This window comes from Glycine soja, chromosome 6 (genome assembly GCF_004193775.1).
Source record: "Glycine soja cultivar W05 chromosome 6, ASM419377v2, whole genome shotgun sequence".
Lineage (NCBI taxonomy): Eukaryota > Viridiplantae > Streptophyta > Magnoliopsida > Fabales > Fabaceae > Glycine > Glycine soja.
Genome location: NC_041007.1, coordinates 32,662,359 through 32,684,947, shown reverse-complemented (window position 1 = coordinate 32,684,947; position 22,589 = coordinate 32,662,359). Strand labels below are relative to the sequence as shown.

The window sequence follows — 22,589 nt, the reverse complement described above, 5'->3', positions numbered from 1 at the left end:
ACAATGTTGCATTTTATAAGTAGTTTTTATTTTGATTCTTTCACCATGGTTTTAAATTGACTTTTTAAAATCATATTGGGTTTGACATTGACTGTTTGGGTTTACAATTTTATTTTGTTTTGTGCTAGGATCCATCCTATTTGTAGGCCATTTATGGCACGTGGGAAGAGCACGCGTTGTTGGTGCCTTTTTGGCTATTGGCTATCATGAATCCAATGTTGGATGTTAGAAACAAATTTTTTTTCCAAATTTTTTTTTATCATTTTTCTAACTCATTTTTTATAATAGAATGGGATAAGTATTGACATAACTTCTTAAAATGGTGGATTTTTTTTTTCCTTTTCATGTTTGTCCCTGATTTATTGTGCAAGATTATTGGGTTTAAGATTTGTAACTAAATGTGTGTTTAGTTTATGTATTGGGATTGCATGCCTATTTGTTGAGTCATAAGATGAATCAAGAACCTCAATAATTTATATTAGATGCAAATATTTACTAAGTCTTTAAGTTGCATCTTATACATCATCAAACGATAACATTGTATTTGCTCTAGTCTAAAGTAGATGTGACCATTGAAGCCAACTGTTGAAGTGTAGCTCAAGGAAGATAGGTAGAGCGATGTATCATGGACTAAACATGCATTAATGCTCATTTAATGCACCAACGTACACCTTCTTCAAACACAAGATTAAACACAAAATGAAGACCGTTTAGAGACAACATCTACTTGTTGAAGAAGTCTATATATACCAACAACCTTGAAGAATTAAAGTTAGAAGAATATACTGATAGCTACAATTTGAAGCTGAGTAGAAATTAAATAATTCTTGTATGAAGGAGATGATGACTCCGCTAGGGTTTCCTTTGTGATCTTCTTCTTGCATACAAGTATGGTCGACATGACTAAGTTCATTCCTTGAGGGTTTCCTTATGGATGATGGCCCTCCTAAAACCACAACTCCGATTGTGGACCCTCTGAAATAGAAGTTCTTCACACAAGCACTAAGCATGACCTATAATATTCCCCTTAGTCAATTGCCACCTCGTGCTTGAAAGGAGATTCCCTAGCAATCTCGACCTTAGAGTGTGTTTGGATGAGGCAATTCAAAATTCCAAAGAATTTTAAATTCAGAAAATTTCAAATGCTTCAATTTAAATTCCTTCCTTTTTAAAATTCTATGTTTGGATAAAAAATTAAATTTCTTCATTTTCAAAATTTTGTGTTTGGATAAAGAAATTGAATTTCTTCATTTTCAAAATTTCTTATTTTGATAAAATAATCAAATGCATGCTTTTTTTAAAATTTTATATTTGAATAAAAAAAATTAATAAAATAATTATTTTTTTCATTAATAAATTCTATATATTATTTGTCGAGTGTGGTATTCCAATAAATATGTACTATTTTAATCTATTTCAATTAAAAATATATTAATTTAACTATTTATATCATTATTCCATTTACGACCCACTACAAAACTCACAACATAAAAAATGTTTAGTACCATTTCACCTTGGAATGTTATTTAGAAGCCTATAGATAAAACTTGTTTTCTGTAGAAGTCATTGGCCAGTAATGCAATTACACCAAAAAAAGACTTGGACTGAAGCAAAATCTAGCACAAAATAAGTCCAATTTCCAAAATAATTCCAAATTTTCTAATTGCATTTGCTTTAGCATAGGAATTCCTTCACATCTTTTATGCAGAAGAAAACATAATGTTAAGTGCTACTGAACAAATCATATTTGTTAAAACATAATTTGTTATATAAAATGAGAGATATAAATGTAAAACATAATTATACAACATCAACATACTTGTCATGATATCAAATGTACCTATAATTTGGCATCAAGGCATAAAAGACGAGATGTAATCTTCTTCTCATCCAATGGAAGAGCTTTTATAATCACAAACTTAATGGGATTTTCTGTCAACCAATCGATTGCTCTATGTCGAAATGCACCATTAAAATTAGGTATATTATCTAGCTCATTCACCACTTCATGTGCCACTTCTTGAGCTTCTTTTATCTCCATCTTTTTTTGTTCTTCATCTTCTTCTTCATCACTTCAACAAATTCTTTCAATGACTCGACTACTTCTTTCATTGAGGAAATCATTCCTTCTTTCTCTCCATTCTTACTTGGGTGAATGTTTTTTCTTGTGGCAGAACTTGATCCCTCTAAGTCAATACTCACACTGTAAATTGCTTCCTCTTCATTTGCTTCTTTACTCATGATATCATCTGCATCTAATGCATTTACTGCTCTGAGTCCAGTAGCTCTATCCTTTGCACATAAGTCTACAATATCATCCCAATTAGGAATTACTTTGAATCGAAATCATTTGGTCTCTTCATGTGACTTGAAAAAAAAATAGAAACATGTTAATAACAACATAAATAATAACTACAATTGAATAATAAATAAAATTAAAAAGATGATTGACTACCTTAACATATTCATTCCATGCAATTTCATTTTCAACAGTAATCATGTACTTTGTGCTATCCCAGTCAAATACACTTTGACTAAGAATGTCACTCACAATTCCATACCATGTTCTCCAAAGCTTAAAACGGTTCTTAACATTATCTGCCATGAAGTGAACTCCAAAATGCTTGGACAAAATTTGAGTTGCAGTACTGTATGCTTTTGGTTTCCAATTTCCATCACCTTTATTGCCTAAATTTCTTTGATCTCTAAGCACATAAGCTAACACACGCTCTATTTCCAAATTCCATGTGAAGTAACTTCTTGTGTCCTCACTAGACATCTTTATTTTTCCACTTGACTTGTTCTTCACATTGCTTGATTCCATTTCTCTAGACAAAAAAAAATCTCACATATATAATTACATATATATATAAAGTTGAGACATGTCAAATTAGCATTCTATGAAAGTATAAAGTTAATTACACATAAAAAGAAAACAAAATTCAAAGTATTATGAAATACAAAAATCCAAAGTATCACGCATACATGAGCATAGAGTCAATTACACATAAGAAACAAAATCCAAATCCACTAAAAACATCTCTCTAATCAAAGTTTATTCTTATTTGATAGGTGGTAAACATATTCATTGCTAAAGTGTCACGAAATCTTATCCATTCCACAGTTGCTTGGATAGTTGTGACCTCATCTCCGATATTATTTGTGACTCTTTCCATTTGTTGATTAGTTAACTCATTGTCATTAGATAAAAGTTCCAAGTCTTGGGCTTCCAAAATTGGATCACTTTGTTGCTCATCTCTTATGAAATTATGTAGCATGAAACAAACATTAATAATTCTTATTTGTGTTTCTATATCAAAAAAAGAAGGAGTTCTTAATATACTTCATCTTTTCTTCAATACCCCAAATGACCTTTCAATAACATTCCTTGCACTTGCATGACGAAGATTAAATAACTCCTTGTAGTTTTGAGGGGTGTTTCCGATATCTAGTCCCTTGATAAGGTGCTAAAAATCCAGGGCCATTTGTATACCCTGCATCCACAAGAAAATATTTACCTACAATGGTGTAAAAAATATTATATATAAAAAATCATGCATATTTATTTTACATGTTAAATAAAGTATCATCATTTCATGATATTACCATTTGGAATATGGAGACGGTTTTGACGATGCAAGGCGTCTCGCAATACTCAAGAATCTCCTGCTGACCCTTCCCACCCAGGCAACACATATATAAACCTTAAATCTGGACCGCAAACTCCTAAAACATTTGTAGAGATATCACCTTTTCTATTACAATATCCAGGCCTATCTTCTCCAACAACTATTACTGGAATATGTATCCCATCAAGTGCTCCAATCGAATTCTAAAAACATTTCAAAATAAAAAATAAGTTATAATCACTTAAAGTACCTTATAATTACTAACAAATGACAAACTTACCTTAAATCATCTCCATTTGTTTTCCATCGAGCCCTCTAGATTATAGTCATGGAACTTCAAATATTCTTTGCTAACTTTCATTATAGCTCGCAGGACATTCTTGAATTGCCTACTTATTGTTTCCATGGATCTACAATAACTAAAGTGCACAACTCTATACTTTAGGTTGGAAGCAAGGATATGCAAAAACATTGCCACAACTTCAATTATAGGAACATTTCTTGTTTTTACCAATTGCCCTTTCTCTTGTAAAATTCTACAAAGCTTAAAAAATGCCTTTTTACTGACCCGTAATTGTTCAATGCAACCATTTTCTATTCCCCTATATAGACAATTGAGGAAGTTATGCCTTTCTAATTCCAAATTTCGAGCAGGTTCCTTAACAAAGTACTTGTCATGATACCAAGTCATTGCACCCAAAAGCATAGTGGCAACACTAATAATAATGAAAAATGTTTGTTCAAGTTTTTCTTCCTTTTTTTCATCTCTTCTACGTTTTTTGAAGCAGCTGAAGCATCAACTATACAACTTTCCATTTCTTGACTATCCACACTATATAACTAAAAGAAAAGTAATAAAATAACAAAAGGATATCATTAACTTTAATAAACCGTTCATAAAAGCACTCTAACAAAAGAGGAAAAAAAGGAAAAACTAACATTTTTATGTTTTAGAAATTAACTTGATAAAAATTATTTGTAAGAATAAGCAAAACAATCTTCCCTGATTAATAATAAAATAATAATAGGATAGAGAATATTAGTAGGGGTATGAACAATACTATATATTTATTTGCTAGGTGTCCTTGATTAACAAATGAGTGTTATTAATTAATTAAGTTGAACAAAGTTATGATAAATCATTAGCGTTCAACTTATTAAGTGTGTTTAATATTATATATATACTCCACTTTTAATTATTATGCTTCAAAAGTTAGAGTTGAAATAAAAATTTATGACACACAATGTACCACATGGGTAAAATTAATGTATAGAAGTGTAATTAATATTTGTTCATATTTGCTATGATAGTTCCAAAATGATTCAAACACTATATATCTCTTGGTATAGTACATAACATATATAAGGGTTAAAGGTGACAGTAGATTCAAGGGCCTTCGCATTTGATGAAGAGTGTGTGAGGTCCACCTAGTTCTGTAGAGGAGACATTATCATATGAATGATTTCAATGGCATTAATATATTGGAGTTAATGTGATAGTATTACTATTAAACATATATTACTCAAACACAAAACAATCTTAATATAGTCTTGAATTTATATTTTGAACTTTTGTAGCAAATGGAAATGGACTAGTCGAAAAGAAGACCTATTTGGAAGGCATCATTACCTCGATACCAACTTTGGGAGTTGGCCAATCTGCATCCAATATTCATTTTGAATGGGACAGAGACATGGGAATTCCTAGAGCATTTTTTATAAAAAAAAATTATATGCAAGTTGAGTTCTTCCTCGTGAGCTCTTGAAGACATTCCTAATCATGGAACAATGCACTTTGTTTGCAACTCATGGATTTACAATTCTAAAGATTATGAAAAGGATCGAATTTTCTTTGCTAGTGAGGTAAAACTATTTACACCTAGCACAATCATCATCACCTAATCTCAAGCAACCACTACCTAACAACATGGGCATTCATGCTTATTATCCACACACCAACCTTTATTTTCTTCCTTTTGCCATGTTAAACAATATTGTAACACTTACACAGAAACTGTATTTCACACTATTCAATTTGGAGATATATGTTCTTTATATAAACTAAAAAAAGTAAAACACATGCTTACTTATTCTGCGTTCGTGCAATCCAAGTTTTGCTCTTAAATTTTCTCCTACCTTCGTGAGATCTTCCACCTATATGCAATAATATAAAGTACATGAAAAACAACATGAAGGAAAGAAGATCCCATAATTAAGTGAAAAGAACATCAATAATTCTCCTAACAAGTGACATCTATGATAACAAAACAATCCACCAGTATTTTCACATATTTTATTGCAAGTTGCAATTTTTTATGATTATTAAAATTTTGGTACTGCTAGCTACCATCTATCTAATAAAATTATGTTCTTTATGTTGATTAAAAATAAAATAAGTATTAGAAATAAGATGGGGTACACGGCTGAGTCCTAAAGATCCATACTTCCAATCCAAATTAACTTTCCACCCAGTTGGAAAGTTAGTCATAGCATCCAAAGATACTTAAATAGTTAATTGAACAACGTTGGGATGAGTGTTGTGTTGTCATAGATGGCAGCTTAAAAAAGTAGCTTCAAAATCTTACTCCAAACAGTATTTGTGCATTCATTAGAATAAATTATTTTAGAAATAAAAGCAAAATTATTAAGCAGAACATTACGCTTAAACCCCATTTCAACCTGTTATTTTATTTTATTTTAGAGGTTAATTAATGAACTCCACGAAGTTCGATAATAAGTGAAAGAAACAAAAAAAACAGCATGTGAAAGCAAATTGTAGAAAACAACAAGTTCAGGTTCTTAACATGGTTGGTAGAGAAAAAAGAAATCCAGGCTTCAGGCTTATTACATGCACATACTAAATCATAAATATGTAAAAAGAAATAGAAGAAAGAAAACTTAACAAATTAGCAATTAAAAGAAATATCGTCTTACATACATTTGCTTCAAAAAGTATTATACTATTAGTAGATAGGTTAATTTAACTTAATTTTTAGTAGCAACAATTTAAAATGTTCATTAAAGATCAAACTGTCATTAAACATGAAATTCAAGTACTTTAGTGCATGTGGGAATTAGGCAATAAAAGATGGCCAGTTATGATATTCACAAAATGTTTTGTGAATTATGCTTAGATTGTTGTGCAAATGCAAAAGAGTAAGGGATGTAGAAACCATGTTATGTGAGAGGTAGGAGGCAGGATTTAAGCCTGATCTTCAAATTTGAAATTCTATACTTAAATTATATTTAGCTGTTGAAGATTTTAAAAACATGGGTTTCATACTATCAATCATGAATTCCTTCTCCCATAAAAAATAAGCAAAAAATCAATGCTTCTTACCTATAGAAGCCATCTAAGCACTGTAAGGGGTTAATACACAAAGAAGAGAAGAACAAACCTAATTTGATAGTTTCAGAAGTTGACCATTGGAAAAGAAAACAGAGGAGAAATAAAGAAATAACATACAAGCCTCCTCAAGGAAGATGGGGACGCACAAATCTACTATTTCATATTTTTCCAGATAATAAGGAATTCTAATTATTCTGTAGGCTTCTAAAAGAAATACCTGAGTCACTAGTTTCAAAAATTGACCAATGTACATGACAAACATGTGAATGTATGAATACATGAATTTTGATGATGCCAAAGAAGAATCAAACAAGGTCGCTTCAAAGGATAAGCATTTGCTTCAAGATTAATTCAAGATTGCTTCAACAAACAAAGCCTTGTTTCAAGATTCACTAAAGATCAAGCCTTGCCTCAAAACAAATGGTTTCAAAGTCATGCAAGGCTCTGGTAATCGATTACCAGGAAGTGTAATCGATTACTAGAAGGGAAGAATGAAAAAGAACTGTTGAAAAGGGTTTTAAATTTGAATTTTGAACATGTAATCAATTATCATATGTCTGTAATCGATTACCAGCAACGAAATTCCTGAAATTCAAATTCAAAAGTCATGATCCTTCAAATTATAACTGTGTAATCGATTACACAAACATTGTAGTTGATTACCAGTGGAGAGTTTTCAGAAAATCTGTCAACAGTCACATCTTTTGATTGGATTTGTGAATGGCCATCAAAGGCCTATAAATAGGTGACTTGGGCACGAATTTTGAAGAGAGAGTTTTGCTTGTTCAAAATGTCTTATCCTCTCTTAAGTTTTTCTTGGGCACAATAACTTTCTCTTCAAGAGAGAATTCTTCTTTCTTTCTTCTCATTCAAAGAGATTGATTAAGGGACTGAGGGTCTCTTAAGTTGTAAGGATTACTAAACACAAGGGATGGGTTGTCCCTGTGTGGTTTAGACTTTGTAAACGGATTTTTACAAAGGGAGTGAAAAATCTCAAGTGGGTTGTTTGAGTACTGGACGTAGGCACGAACTTTGCTGAATTAGTATAAAAACTGTGCTTGCATTCTCTCTTCCTTTATCTCATTTATTTTGTTGCAATCAATTTTGTCTTTCATGTTGAAAGAAAATTATTAAATTGATTGTTGCTTCTTCTGCATTCTGAGCCTATCTCTTTTAGAAGGGGGTTAGAAGTTTGTTAGCGAGAAATTAATTCACCCATTCTTAAGATTTCTGAGGCCACATGTCCAACAAAAAAAAGATAGGAGTTTGCTAAAAAGTTCCTGTATTTGGACAGTTTTAAGATTCTCATCAAGTTGGTCTAAAATTTGCTAAAAAGTAAAAAATTAAGTGTAAAATTTGCCAAAAATAAAAATAAAAAGTTAGGGATAAAAAGCACAATTATGTCAAGAGTAAAATAACAAAGGATAAAGTCTTTAAATTTCTTTAAAATTGGAGTAAAATGTGCCAAATTAATTTATTGGGAGTAAAATTTGTCAAAAATTAAAAAATTAAGAATAAAAAGTGCAATTTAAACCTAAAATAACAGTGTCTTGGTGGGTATGTGGTAGCCGGTGATGGTGGTTGTATAGAGAGTGGTTGTATAGAGAGATTCGTGCGGTATAAGAAAGGGCCGAGCTGGGTGCATGCGAAAAGTTTCACGTACGACACAACATAGGTAATTAAGGTGGGGTAGGTTGGATTCTAACACCATTCCATTTGGGCCAACGATTGTGTCAAGTTCTTGTTTGATTTTGTGGAGAACATGTGGATGTTTCATTACTTCTGCCATTGCCAATTCGTTGGTGACAACTAAAGTGTCTATTGTTGCGGCTATCATGTCCTAAACAACATTCTCAATCGTTATTTTCACAGTTAAACGTAATGATACCAATGATTAGAGTATATTACTAAGCCTTCCTTTGTTTGCAACGAAAGGAAGTTGAAGAGTAAAATGACCTGTAAAATAAGATGGAATTTACGTTCTTATATTCTGCTTTAATTTTTAATTTAGAACTAATAAAATATTTCGTGTCTTGCATAAGTATTAATTTTATAATTTATAATTTTTATATGTATTTAACTATTATATCTTGATTAATAAAAATTATGTTATTATTATTATTATAAATATTTACGACAATTTGGTAATAAAAAAGTTAGCATAATTATAAAAAAAACTTATTAGTGTTAACTAAATTTAAATTTAAATTAGAATCAAAATATATATGTTACTAATTAATTTAAATTAGAACATATAATTATTTATTAGTTAGGATATTCTAACCATGTTTGGTTATAGTAACTAAAATAATTACCTTAATTAGAATAAAAATATATATTAGTGTTATTAATTAATTTTAATTATAATATATAATTATATTATTGATTAGAATATTATAATAATTAATTTTTATGTAATTATAATTTAGTGAGAATGAACATGGTGATGCTTTTATATAATAGAGTAGATTTTCATCTCAATTCACTTTCATTACATTTTATTTCACTATGTCAAACATAAGATATGTAATATTTTCTTCAATTAGTAATTAGAAAGATATTATTGGACTATTTAAAATTATTCATTAATGAGGACATAGGTTATAAGTTATACTTAGATTGTCAATAACCATCTACATGTTAAGAATTCACCAAAACAAAAAAAATACAAAGTCAAGAGAGAGATTTTTTTTTTTATCATAATCCATTACCATTATGTGTATATAATTTTTTTATATATATGCAACAACATTAAAGCTAGAATTATAATTTCATGTCAACTATTTAAATTCCCTACTACTAAGTTGATCCTAGTGGATTTTCGTGTATATAAATAAATAAATAAATAAACCCATAAAAAGAGAAGAAAAAAATTAAAATAAAATTACTAATACCTGAATTAAGACTTTGATTTCTATTTCATTCATGTGCTCTTTTCCATCTTTGAGCAAATTGACTCAGGGGGTTAGTTTTACAAACTAATTCTGTAAGTGGAGCTATTTCGAAACAAATGACCGAGGGGGTCTCTTCCTACAAAGTAATCAGTCATGCATACACGTGACTCACCATGCATGCTGGCGAAACAGGCTGGGACGAGGACACGTGGTTGTTTCGCCACTGCCACTGGCGAAACAGGTGGCAGAGCTATTTTCGCCATTTTGACTGGCGATACAGGTGAGGTAGCATTCAGCAGAGGTGCAAACGTAGGTGTGCAGAGGTGCAGACGTTCAACAGGTTTTGCAAATGGGAGTGGTGATTGATCATTTCATCATATTAAGGTAGTAGTTTCATCATATGATGAAATGATCAATCAGCCAAATATATTTGAAACATTTAATCAAATAAGGATTGTTTTTTGAAACGTATTATTAAACTAGAACACGCTAGTCAATGGAGTGTTTCCATAAATTATTTATCATATCTTATTCACGTAGGATATTGTGAATTTCCCCTAAAAAAAGGATATTGTGAATTTGTGATATCTTAAATGGACAACACGCTAGTCAATAGAGTGTTTCCATAATTATTTATTTATTTTTTTCTATATATAAACAGCATGTTTCGCCACTCCCATTTTCAGAACCTGTTGAACGCCTGCACCTCTGCACACCTACGCTTGCACCTCTGTTGAACGCCTACCTCACCTGTATCGCCAGTCAAAATGACGAAAACAGCTCTGCCACCTATTTCGCTAGTGGCAGTGGCGAAACAACCACGTGTCTGCGTCCTAGCCTGTTTTGCCAGCATGCATGGTGAGTCACGTGTATGCATGGTTGACTACTTTGTAGGAAGAGACCCCCTCGGTCAATTGTTTCGAAACAGCCCTACTTAGGGAATTAGTTTGTAAAACTAACCCCCTAGGGTCAATTTGCTTCCATCTTCACATGCTAAGGATAGTAAAACATCCCCCAAAATCCATATCTCCATCACCCTCCTTTCTTGTCCCCTTCTTATCTTTCCTTGCCTTTCTATGCTCTTCAATAATCTCGGAATGAAAACCATCCACTCTTTTTTTCACTTCCCTTATTTTCTTTTCACACCCATATTATCCTTCCTTGCCTTTCTATGCATGAACTCTATAGCCTCTAAAGGGCCTAAAGATTCAAATACAAAATATTATTTTGCCAGCAACATTCTAGTGACATTGTTCATTGAAAAAGTGCCCAAAACCTCCCTTAAGTTAATGGGCTTTTCATCTTGGGCTCGGACCAAAACATCCTTGACAAGGTGTTGGACTTCATCTAGACGATGTTTTGAGAATGACTCAAGCCTCTTTGTTCTTAACAAATGTTTCATGCAAATTCTTCTCATGGGCTTCCAATGAGGGCCTAGGGGGGCCAATGCAACATCACCACACCCATATGCTAAATGAACAACAACAAGAGTATGTGGGCGAGAGGCAAAAACATCATCTTGGCTAAGAAGAATTTTGCGTATAATATCAAAATCATTGGTAGTGATGACATCAATTTTATCCAATTTTAGATAAACTATAGGTCCATATTTGTTACATAAAGATGCTAAGTCTCTGTATGAAAGTTGCCATAATTGGAGGAGGTTACCAACAATGATGGGCCACCTTGGTGGGCTCGAAGGAAGCTTGTTCTTATGAGAAGAAAGAAACCTTACAATGAGCCAATGTAAAATGATTTTAGAGGCTAGTGTAGCTAGGAATAAGGTTGAGATAAATGTTGTCAAATCCATGTTCTAATGCTAATAAGTGTTTGATCTAAACAAAGTTGTTTTGTTTCAAGCAAACCCTTTGTTTCCATTGATCTTGATATGCATTTTTGCAACAATTGGATTGAATGTTTGCCCTGTTTTCAATTATGATTTGATCCTTTTTATATCATATTTTAGATTAAATGGATAAAAATAGTTTTCTCTTAGACCTTTGTATAGTTTAATAGTTCACAATCTTTATGTGTTCTTATATTCTGTTATTTTTTCTCGTTAAAAACAGTTTTATAGTGATGCAAAGGTAGCTAGCCGGGGAGGATATCATGGACATGATGATTGTTTACAAGTTTCTTTCTTATTGAAGGCATAAATTTTGCATTTCTCTTACTTCAATTTTTTCGTATAATTACAATGTGCGTGATCTCTTAATTAGGTAATGAAATAATATGTTTTAGCAACTTTAGGTTATTTTTTAAACAAATAAAAAAGTTATTGAAACTAAGTGAGAACATAAAAAATATGTCACTTAGCATAAACAACTATTGCTATACCGGAGGTAGGCCTATCTAACGTGATGGCATCAGACAAAATATGGGTAATATTGTCACAGTGCCACCTAATAAAAAATAGACATTTATTTTCAGCATTCTCACTATTGTATTGTATTTGACATCTCCCATTGCTGAAACCTGGAGCCAACACTGTAAAAAGGGGCTCTTATAATTTGAACGTGAGTCGTTATTTTTCTATTTTCTATGGTCTATTAAATTTCGAAAGAGTTTGAAGAAACTTACACTAGAGTGACTCGCATAGGATTGTTTGTCATGGAAAATATTTGTGATCTTCAAAAAATAGTGTTATAAATAAGCCTTCCTATTACCGTAATTAGCCTTCTTTAGCTGATATATACTTTCACTTAGTCACACTCACACCATGCAGTATGGTATGTTAGCCTATCTCCCTCTTTTTTTTTTTTTTTTATCTTCCTCACATATATCACGTATTACATTTTTTTCTTCTCTCACTTTGTATGAAAACAAACATACAATGAGGTCATCATTCGAGACAATTTCACGGACCCAAAATCCCTATATACATTAGAGACCAATAATTTGTCTAACAAACTGTGCAGCCAACTTTAATTATAACTACAAAAGTCTTTGTTTTGGCTCAAATTCAAAGAGAAGTGCTAAGCGTGTTGGAGAAGCTAAACTGTGATGCAAGCTGAAACACAAATTTTGAAATTCTTGTCAGGATATATCTTCATGTAAAGTGTTTGGGTAGGGAGAAATTATTATTATATGATTTGAAACCATGTAATTTTGGCTAATCTTCACATGACTCATTATTAACACTTTTTCCTAAATTGAAAAATGTGGTTAAGTGTCATGTGGAGATTGACGGAAACATATGGTTGTGAATCATACAATAATTTCGCCTAGGCAAGTGGTCTTCAATCATAGTCCAATGACAAACCGTTTTAGAATAACATCTGGTCAGGTCACACAAGATCAAGAAGATTATTCTCATCAAAATTTGAGTTAAAAATAAATAAATAAATAGTAAGATAGATAACGCTTTGCTGGTTGATGAAGGAGCTTTGGATGGATTATACTGAAAATTCAAGAATTAGTAGTGATCAAACCAAGACATATCTGATGTTGACTTAGTTCATGACCCTGCAGTTATTTTGATTGAACCAACTTCTGGATGATTTTGAATTTTGCATAATGGGTCATTGAATCTTCTTGGGAGCAGACTCAAGTTTGTTGGGCATCATATTCCCAACCAGGCATGTCAATGTCCTTGAACTTGCTCTTGATGTAATGGAAAGTTTAGTTATTCAAACTCCAGAATCAGTGAACAACCAATTTCTTCTTAAAGGCCAAGAGGACCAGGGTTTTATTATGAGGATGCATTGCTTTAAAATTGTCAAAGAAAAGGCTCTATTACTCTCAAATTCTTTGGAAGATATTTTCATCCTAAGACCAATTTTTCTCTGTAACATTCAGAACCAAGCCTTGCTAGTTGGATTTGTAATGGGGCTATATTTTATAATATTGGGAGCCAATAAGGTCAAGTAGCATTACAGTTTACCAACTGAGTTTTTTTCTTGCAGGAAACTTGGATACAATAACTTGAGTGCTTTTAGTACTATTCTTCAATTATAAATGCATTAATACTCAGAATTTAACATAAAATAAATAAAGAGACAATCATGTTATTACTTCTGTGAAGCCATTGGACAGCTTAAGATAATTAAATAGACAATGAATGCAAATGAGTGAAAATATAAGACTGAGACTTAAAAGAAAGTTGAAAAGAGTAAGAATATCAAAAAAGTTACCCAACTACCAATCTAATTAAAAGATTGAGGTTCAAATTAGGATATTGCTAGGTGCACCCAGCATTTTTGATTAATGTTCAAAATGTCCCTGATTTGTTGTTTCTTTTTAAGTTGCTTTTTCTGGCTGAGTAGTGATCTATAAGCAAATTTTTCACATACGGATCAACTTCATTAGTATGAATTATACGGATGAAGTTGATCCGTAAGTATGAAGTTCATCTATATAAAGCATACAAATCAAGTTCATCCATATGGTTTATACGGATAAAAGCTAATTTATTAATTAATCTCACCAAACACTTTCATGTATTTCATCCGTATAAACCATACGGATGAACTTGATCCATATGCTTTATACGGATGAACTTCATCCGTATTGGTTTTTTGGTTTTTTTTTTAATTCCTTAAAGTTTTATTTTTTTTAATTATTAATATGTTAAATTACTCATTTGTGCATTAAAAATTTTGTAATAGTAAATATTTTTTATTTATAAAAAAATATACAGATTAAATAATTCGTATGAGTTATATCAAAATTAATTGTCAAAAAATTTATTATTTAAATTTACATGCGCATTAAATATACATTAGAAATTTTAGTGTTATGTATATCAACATTATTTATTTTATAATGTAATTGGCTCATTAACTCAGTTGGTTAGAGCGTTGTGCTAATAACTTGAAAGTAGGTTTGATTTTTGTTTGGGCCATTAATTTTAAATTAATTCGTCACAAATATTAAAAAAAACAAAAAAAAACTTGAATTAGACTTATATAGATCATCTCATATGGATCGAGATGATTCGTGTCGGATCATCTCATACGAAAGGGCAAAATTGGAAAAATACGAAATTGTTGGGTGTACCAACAATTTCGCTAGGTGCGCATAGTAGTGCCCTTCAAATTACTGAGATGACTTGCTTCTAAGCTAAGCTTTTATATATGATAAATGGATGAGTGTTTAGGAAAGTATGAAAAAATAGATACATAAATTAGGAATAGAGAATGCAGATTATAGTTAGAGATCTCGAGCCAGCTGAGTTTGAAAGAGTTGCAAATCTTAACAATGTGTGGTATAGAGCAATTTTCTTTTTGTTTCCTTGGTTCGGATGTTACAGAACAAGAAAATAGAACGGGTTGAGACAGCAATAAGCATTTGTTACACAGTTCTTGCTTGGATGTTTTCTTTAATTTGGTTTTTTACCATTGAATACTGATGAGCACACACAGTTCATGCTTACATGCAAATAAACAAGGCAACCCTGCTATTATTGTTCTGACCCTTCCTGTAAATAAGTACGATGGTCTCCACCATGTGCAAATTTTGTGTACAGTTACTATTAAATCAAGACATATGATGATAAGGAAAAGATCAATATTGAAGTTCTTATCCTCAAGTAGAACAAAAACGAGTTTACTTCCCATTAACTGCAACAAAACATTTTTTTGCATTACACAAATGTTGACAATAGAACACAGAAATCATGTCATAATCAAATATTAAACTAAAAACTCTGAGCATTATAATACAATGGTGGGAGAAAGTTTAGCAACAAAGAAAGCCACAAAAAGAAAAATAATGCAACTCTACATTTGAAAAGATTATTGAGAGGATTACAATTTGCATACTGTAGGCATGCATGTTGTATGAGCTGGCATTATTCTTAAGCAAAGACCAGCAAAAGATCCACAAAAAGACAAGCCAAAACTCAACAATCCCCTGACTCAAAATACTGTGATATATGGCCTAGACAGACCAACGACACTCCTTTCTTAAAAAAAGTTTGCTCGTATCTGTACGACTGAAGGATTCCAAAATTGAACTCATCACCATTGATTAATATAGTATGAGAAGAAGATATAAAACAAATTTACACTCTTGTATGTAACCAAGAAATGCAGCAAAGATTGGCAACTTTGATAGAGGGGAGGAGAGGGAGAAAAAATCATTGAGGGCCGAATACAAGGCTACCTAGTCACAGTCAAACTAATCGCTTCTATCATAAATTGCTGTGAAGGTCATGGTAGCAAAAGAGCTCATGGTTCCTGATGAAGATGAATCATCTTGCTTCCCTTCAGCCAACAAAGATTTACTATCCACTTCAGCTTTGCATTTTTGTTTACCTGCACTTTTGGCTTCCACAAATTCAAATATCATGCCCGGTTTTGTCACATTCTCCTCATTCACGTCTTTTTCACCTAAAAGCATCTCAAGCACACTGGACATAGAGGGCCGGAGCTGCGGAGAATCCTGCGTGCAAAGGAGACCAATCTTACAAAATCTGACTGCCTCCTCAATATTGAAGTCTCCTTCTAGAAAAGCATCCACCAATTTTTCTGCCTCCCCACTCTCATACAAATCCCAAGCCTGCAAGACACATTATTAACTTATCCACTTAATGGTAATGAGCATTAATATCCTACTCCTACCAGTAAGACCACATTCATTTGCAATTTAAATTCAAGATATATATGAGAAGGTATCTACATGCAGTTTGCTGCAAGCCCTTGAAACCATATAAAGATTCAAAAGTTTGAGGAAAGAGGATTTCGCTCCTTGACACAAGGAAATTGTTCCCAGGTTAAGTATATCTTAGGTTCTACAAATTTTACATTACAAGAGCTAATTCTTTAGGATGGCTATGTTGCACCTTTTTGAAAATGTCTTATAGCAAGCTAGTAATAACTTTCTTGGCAAACAGTCATACTAATGAGCGCTTGCTTTATTAATAACAGTGGAAGATTCAACAGGTTAATTTACAGGAAGTCAAGATGGGAAATGGACCGCATCTTGTATGAATAGAGGAAAGAAGAAATTGAGATAGATTCGAAAGAGCACCAAGAATAAAATTCTCTATCTATGCAGGTCAATTTCATGGGATATTTCATTCACACTAAATACAAGTTAAATCCTCAACTACATCTAATTGCTTTTACTTTTTCAATATTTGCAAGAAAAAGAAAGTCCTTACTGCTTACCCTTGTGAGAAGATACTGTTCTTCAACAGGCAAACGTCTGTTTGTGTTAGGCCTCCTACTAACAATCTCTAATAGTAGAACTCCAAAACTATAGACATCTGATTTTCTAGTCACTTGATTTCGGATTGCATATTCAGGTGCTAGATACCCACTACAAAACCAAAACAGGAAAAAAAATTGATAATAAACTTTAAAATTCCAAAATTTGAAATTTCCCAATATGAACCAACTGAGAACTCTCCAGCAATTGAATACAAAATGGTGAACTTACACTGTTCCAGCAACACGAGTACTAATATGGGTCAGGTTTGGTGGAATAAGCTTTGCAAGGCCAAAATCTGAAATTTTGGGCTGGAGGTCTTTATCAAGTAGTACATTGCTTGCTTTTATGTCTCTATGGATAATGTGTGGCCGAACCTCCTCATGAAGGAATGCAAGGCCCCGAGCAACACCTATGCAAATGTTCCTCCTTACAGGCCAACTTAATTGGATGCTGCTATGGCCTGAACCTAAAAAATCATGAAGATTAATTCATTATTAAGATAGCTATTTTAACATCATACTCACATCACATGACAGCAATTCACTTACCAATAAGTGTTTGTGCTAGGCTGTTATTCTCAAGATAGCCATATACCAAAATTCTGTGGTTGTCTTCCACACAACATCCATGTAACTTGACTAGATTCTCATGCTCTATACTAGAGATCACCTTGATTTCTGTCAAGAACTCCCGGACCCCTTGTCTTGATTCAGCCGATAAAACCTTTATAGCTGCCAAAGAACCGTTTCTCAGCTTTCCCTGTACAGTGGAGGAAGTTATCTGTTACTCAAAAAGAAATATATAGAAAGAAACAAAACACATCTTTCTTAAGCTCACAGGATAAACTTCTCCATATGTACTTATAGGAGAAGAAATAAGGTAAAATACATCATTTTCTCAGTAACTTAAAATCAACTTAAGCACCTTAATCTTTGAGGAGTTAAATGAAAGAGCTTCTACAAAATTTAATTGGATAAGTTGATTTTAGCTTGTGGGAGAAGTTCAATTCATTTTACCTTCTTATTTTCTTTTCCAGTAAGTGTTTATGAAGAAGTTTATACAAAATTACAAATATAGCCTTAATAGGTATACCAATTCTTCGCAAATCTAGATAATACCATACTACTACTGCAATCACCTTATAGACTACTCCAAAACCTCCCTGCCCTATCTTGTTTGCATTGCTAAAACCTTCAGTGGCAATTCGCAATTCTCTGTAAGTGTAGATGTTGACATTCTGAATTTCTGAAACATCTGTTGCAGCATATACATAGTAACATGACTTAGACATAACATTTTGGTCATATCAAAGTTTTGTACATATCTGCTAATAAAACACAGCATATAAAAATTTGACTCATGCTTCTGAGAATATAAGCATGCCATCCTAGACTACTGTAACAACCTCACCTAACCAAACCTTCCCCCCCAAAGAAAGATTCAATTAATAAAAAAAAAAAAGGAATCATGTGGCTGACCCTAAAACTAAAACTGGATTATTAGGTTAAGTATTGTTGATTATGGAAATACCAACATGGACCTAGTCTTGGAACAATTCAATTGAATACATAACTTCACAAAACAAAGATAATTCATGGAACACTGATGATATTAAACTATACCTAAATCAACTCCGGTCAACTGTGTGCCTGAGGAAGATCCTTTCTTTCTGAAAAGATGAAAGCAACTAGTCATCAGAGTAACCCTGCTCCTCCAATTGATCAAACCTAGTGCTGTAAATGTAAAATAGGTAATTGAGAACCAACTTGAAATCACCCTATAGATCTGAAAAACTCACAACCACCCCCCCCCCCCCCCCCCAAAAAAAAAATTGCACTTTGCAGCAGTAGCAGGGAACTTCTGCTATCGACAAAAATAAGCAATTATACAAATATTATTTCCATACATACACTCCTATCAAAGAATATTGAACAACATTCAATCCAAAAAAAAAGTAATATTGAATATTATTCATTGTAACCAACACGGAAAATCAAGATTCAAAAAGTCAAGTCTATGGTTTCTTTTTTCATGAAAAGTCAACCCTGGCTTGTTTCTTTGCTGAACACAATGTAAAATAGAATTCCATAGCTGTCATTCATCAATTGGACCAAAAAGAAATCGAAAATGATAGCAGGGTATATCATATATGCAACAATTGTCTTGTTTCCTTTGTACATTTCTGCATTTTTTTCATGTTTATGGAAAGTAGGTGAGAAGAAATAAAAGATAAGATAAAATGAATAGAAAACTGAAGAATATATAGCCACGACTCAACCGTACATGAAGAAGAAACTCCCTTTTCTTAAACCAAATCTCCGACGGTGTCAATTAATAGAGAAAGAAGAGAGAGTATGCTCTGAACTTGTATTCTAAAGCATCGAAGTATAAAAAACGTCAATTGTTAGTTGCAAAAGTAGAATCTACACCTTTTAATAAGGGTATATACATTTTTTTTTTATATTTCTTTCGTGAATCTTAATGTAATTCTATTATATTCCTTAAAAGAAAATTGTTGTCATTATTTTTTTAATCATTCGTTTAAGAAATAAAAATAAAGATATAAAGTATCTCTTTTTCAACTAATAATAATGACGGGAAAACTCAAAGAAGACTCTGTCAGCTTAAAGCGTGTCTGTTTGTTCTACTAAGTTTCTTTCATGTTATTAATTAATGAAAGAAAATAGGATAGGGACAGAAAGTTATTAATGATTTTTACAATAATTAACTTATTTTACAACATGAAATAACTAACTTTTTTTTAGGGTAACATGCAATAATTAACTTAAAAATTTATATTGATGACGGTTTTTAATTAAATAGTAACAAAGAAAATGAAAAAAATGAGAGAACCTAATTAAGTCTCTAATTAAAAAATTTGTAATTGAGTATTTGATCTTCTATAATTTTTGTAATTATGTTTCCAAAGTTAGTAAAATTGTCATAAATTATTATTATTATTGTTAGTTTCAGAAGATTAAGAATTTAATTATATATATTTTAGTTTAGATACTTAATTAAAAATTTAAAAAGTTATGGGACTTATGTATTAAACCTTAGTATAACAATATGGAGAGAAATATGCATAAAATAATTATAACAATTTTTTTATTATTTATATAAAATTGTATACTTTTAGCTTTGTCTTTTTTGTCCTTTAAACATAATATTATTATATGAATGGAAATAAAAAAGTAGTGTATTTATATATTAAATTTTGTTAATTTATATAATAGACCCACCAGATCAAGTGATAAGATGTTTGAGTATTTTGTATGAGATTTTAAATTCAAATCTTAAGTTCAATGAACTATTTTCTCTATTTAATAACTCTTTTATATCAAATTTTATTAATTTAATTGTTAAATTAAAAATTTCGTTGAATAGATAAGTTTAAAAAAAATAATTTAATTATATATGTTTCTAAGTATATAGAAATGTTTACTATAAGATTATCTAACTATAAATATTTGATTTATTTAAAATTCAATGCATGATCACTAAAACAATATAAAAACATTCAATGATTAGATTGATAAAATCTAGTATAAAAAAGTTATTAACAAGAGTAATTTTAGTGACAATTACTTTTAAAGTGAATAAATTCTAATTTTATGAAAAATTACTTGTTTTAATTTCCCCCCTAGTAATGTACTGTTATTTTAGGGTTAAATATATTTATAATTCCTGTAAATTTTGAAAAAAATTTAGTTCAATTTTCATTAAAAAAGTTCATATTAATTTGGTCTCAATAATGAAATATAAGGTTGACTTAATGGTAAAGGATGAATGAAGAGAGGGAGGAATAAGTGGTGATAAGTTTGAATCTCTACATTAACAAAAACTAACAAATTAATAATTAATATTTATCCATAAAAACAAATTGATCACTAAAAAAATAAACATATTTTTACTAGTCCTCAATGATAATTTCGTTAAACATTTCAAATTAATATAAAAAATTTTATAAGGTCGAAACTAATACTTTTCAAATTTTATAGAAACTCTAAACATGTTTTATCCATTATTTTATATTAAATCGTTAAATTAATAATATTTTATGAAACTAAGAATTAAAATAAATTTTTGTATTTTTCACTGTAGGTCAATAACAATCTCTATCTCTGTAATCAAAATTAATGTTACTAGGTTGAGAGACATGATTGCTCTCTAACCAGAAAACAAAATATATAAAGATTTTCGTACATGTTTAAATATAAGTTAAGAAAACTCAAAAATAATTTTGCTTTTAAAATAATAATATTTTCCATCTTCATTTTATATTTTAAAATTCAGAAAGAGTATATTAGAATTTCTAAAAAAGTTTCAATGAGTAGAAAAGTTTAATCAGAGAAGGACTAACGTGGATTGAGAAGTTATGGCCAACTACCAATTGTCCCACCGGCCACTTTCTTTCAAGATTTCTTAATTTTTTTTTTTTTTATGTGAGGGGATTAATTTTAGAGGAAATTGAATTGAGTATCCGTTAAGGGACAATTTTTCTGCCTATGAATACTACTCTATTATTTACGCAACCAGAAATCCAACCCATTGTTATATTTAAAGAGCCGAAGTTGCACATAAGCTACACCTTGTGGGGTTTCCGAGATTCCTTGCCTCTTCTTAAGGTTTAACACAAGGTAATAAACAGACGGTGACCCGACGCCTGTGTGACAATATACAGGAAAAATTTATCACTAAAAATTGTTTCATATCACATCATTTTTAATTCATATGTTTTATTTTATTTTATTAATTTGAAATCACGTGTAATCTTATTTGAAGTCAATAGAATTTAAAAATAGAAAATAGTAAGAGAAAAACTTTCATTTCAAATATTTATACTCATTTTCTAGGGACCGTAAAATGAATTGAACTCATCAAATTAATTTTAAATCATTTTTTTATAGATTAAATCGAGATTTTTAATCCATTGATCCACTTCAATTCATCCCTTTTGGTCCGCCAAAAAATGCCTTAAGAGAAAATCAAAGTGGACTAATCCATCAACCCATATTTTTATTAAAAAAATTAATATTTTAACCATGTTTCACCAACCATTTCTTTTAGTAACTTTTGTCTCGTGATTAATAAGTTAACTATTTTTTACATGGAGGTGATTGCCTAGACCTTGGTCAGGGTCTAGGTGTCCTTTGTGACTTCTTTCTCATATGTGGACATTTCTGATTTTGCAAAAGAATCACTATATGAATCCTCAATGTTTTGAGAAATTTGTGAAAGATCTTAAGGATGGAGAAAAATATTTGTGAAAAGTTAGATATGTGATGGATAAGGGCTTATCTTCCAAAACTCATCACTCATCCTTTTATTGTGGCTGCTAATAAAGGAAAAGACTTAATAATTAATCATGTATCATGACATTCCACGACCTAGTGTCCATTTCCAGGCTTAGTGCCACCCTAGGCTTGGTGAGATCCCAGGCTTAGTGCCACCCCCAAGTCTTTGGGTTATTTCACGGCTTAGTGCCAAAGACACTATATAAATATTATCTTCGAGTACCCGTATGCATCATGCATTAATCACAAGATAATTACTAATTGA

At 31.3% G+C, this 22,589-nt stretch overlaps 1 protein-coding gene and 2 pseudogenes across 2 annotated transcripts; all 3 read right to left on the bottom strand.

The window, feature by feature from the left end:
- Positions 1 to 3,044: 3,044 nt before the first annotated feature.
- LOC114416105 lies at positions 3,045 to 4,101 on the bottom strand (annotated as a pseudogene).
- A 4,411-nt stretch (positions 4,102 to 8,512) lies between these two features.
- LOC114416104 lies at positions 8,513 to 11,682 on the bottom strand (annotated as a pseudogene).
- Positions 11,683 to 15,490: 3,808 nt separating this feature from the next.
- LOC114416794 (cold-responsive protein kinase 1-like) lies at positions 15,491 to 19,436 on the bottom strand. 2 transcript variants are annotated; one of them, XM_028381809.1, is made up of 7 exons: positions 19,311 to 19,436; positions 18,650 to 18,760; positions 18,166 to 18,281; positions 17,576 to 17,786; positions 17,256 to 17,493; positions 16,985 to 17,135; positions 15,491 to 16,373 (listed from the first exon to the last, which is right to left on the bottom strand). In XM_028381809.1, exons 2-7 carry the CDS (start codon positions 18,720 to 18,722, stop codon positions 15,993 to 15,995), a joined length of 1,170 nt encoding a protein of 389 aa, XP_028237610.1. In that variant the 5' UTR covers positions 18,723 to 18,760; positions 19,311 to 19,436; the 3' UTR covers positions 15,491 to 15,992. The 2 variants fall into 2 exon arrangements, with proteins under 2 accessions (XP_028237610.1, XP_028237609.1); XM_028381808.1 differs by lacking the exon at positions 19,311 to 19,436 and adding an exon at positions 19,072 to 19,246.
- Positions 19,437 to 22,589: the final 3,153 nt, after the last annotated feature.

Bases quoted from the DNA above. Each gene is read 5' to 3' on its own strand.
- LOC114416794 (XM_028381808.1), bottom strand. From the start codon at position 19,207: ATGTACAAAGGAAACAAGACAATTGTTGCATATATGATATACCCTGCT. The intron at 18,761-19,071 runs GTTGACTTTTCA...TTACATTTACAG, and splicing joins CAGCAAAGAAACAAGCCAGG to CACTAGGTTTGATCAATTGG. The intron at 18,282-18,649 runs GTATAGTTTAAT...ATGCTGCAACAG, and splicing joins GTTGACCGGAGTTGATTTAG to ATGTTTCAGAAATTCAGAAT.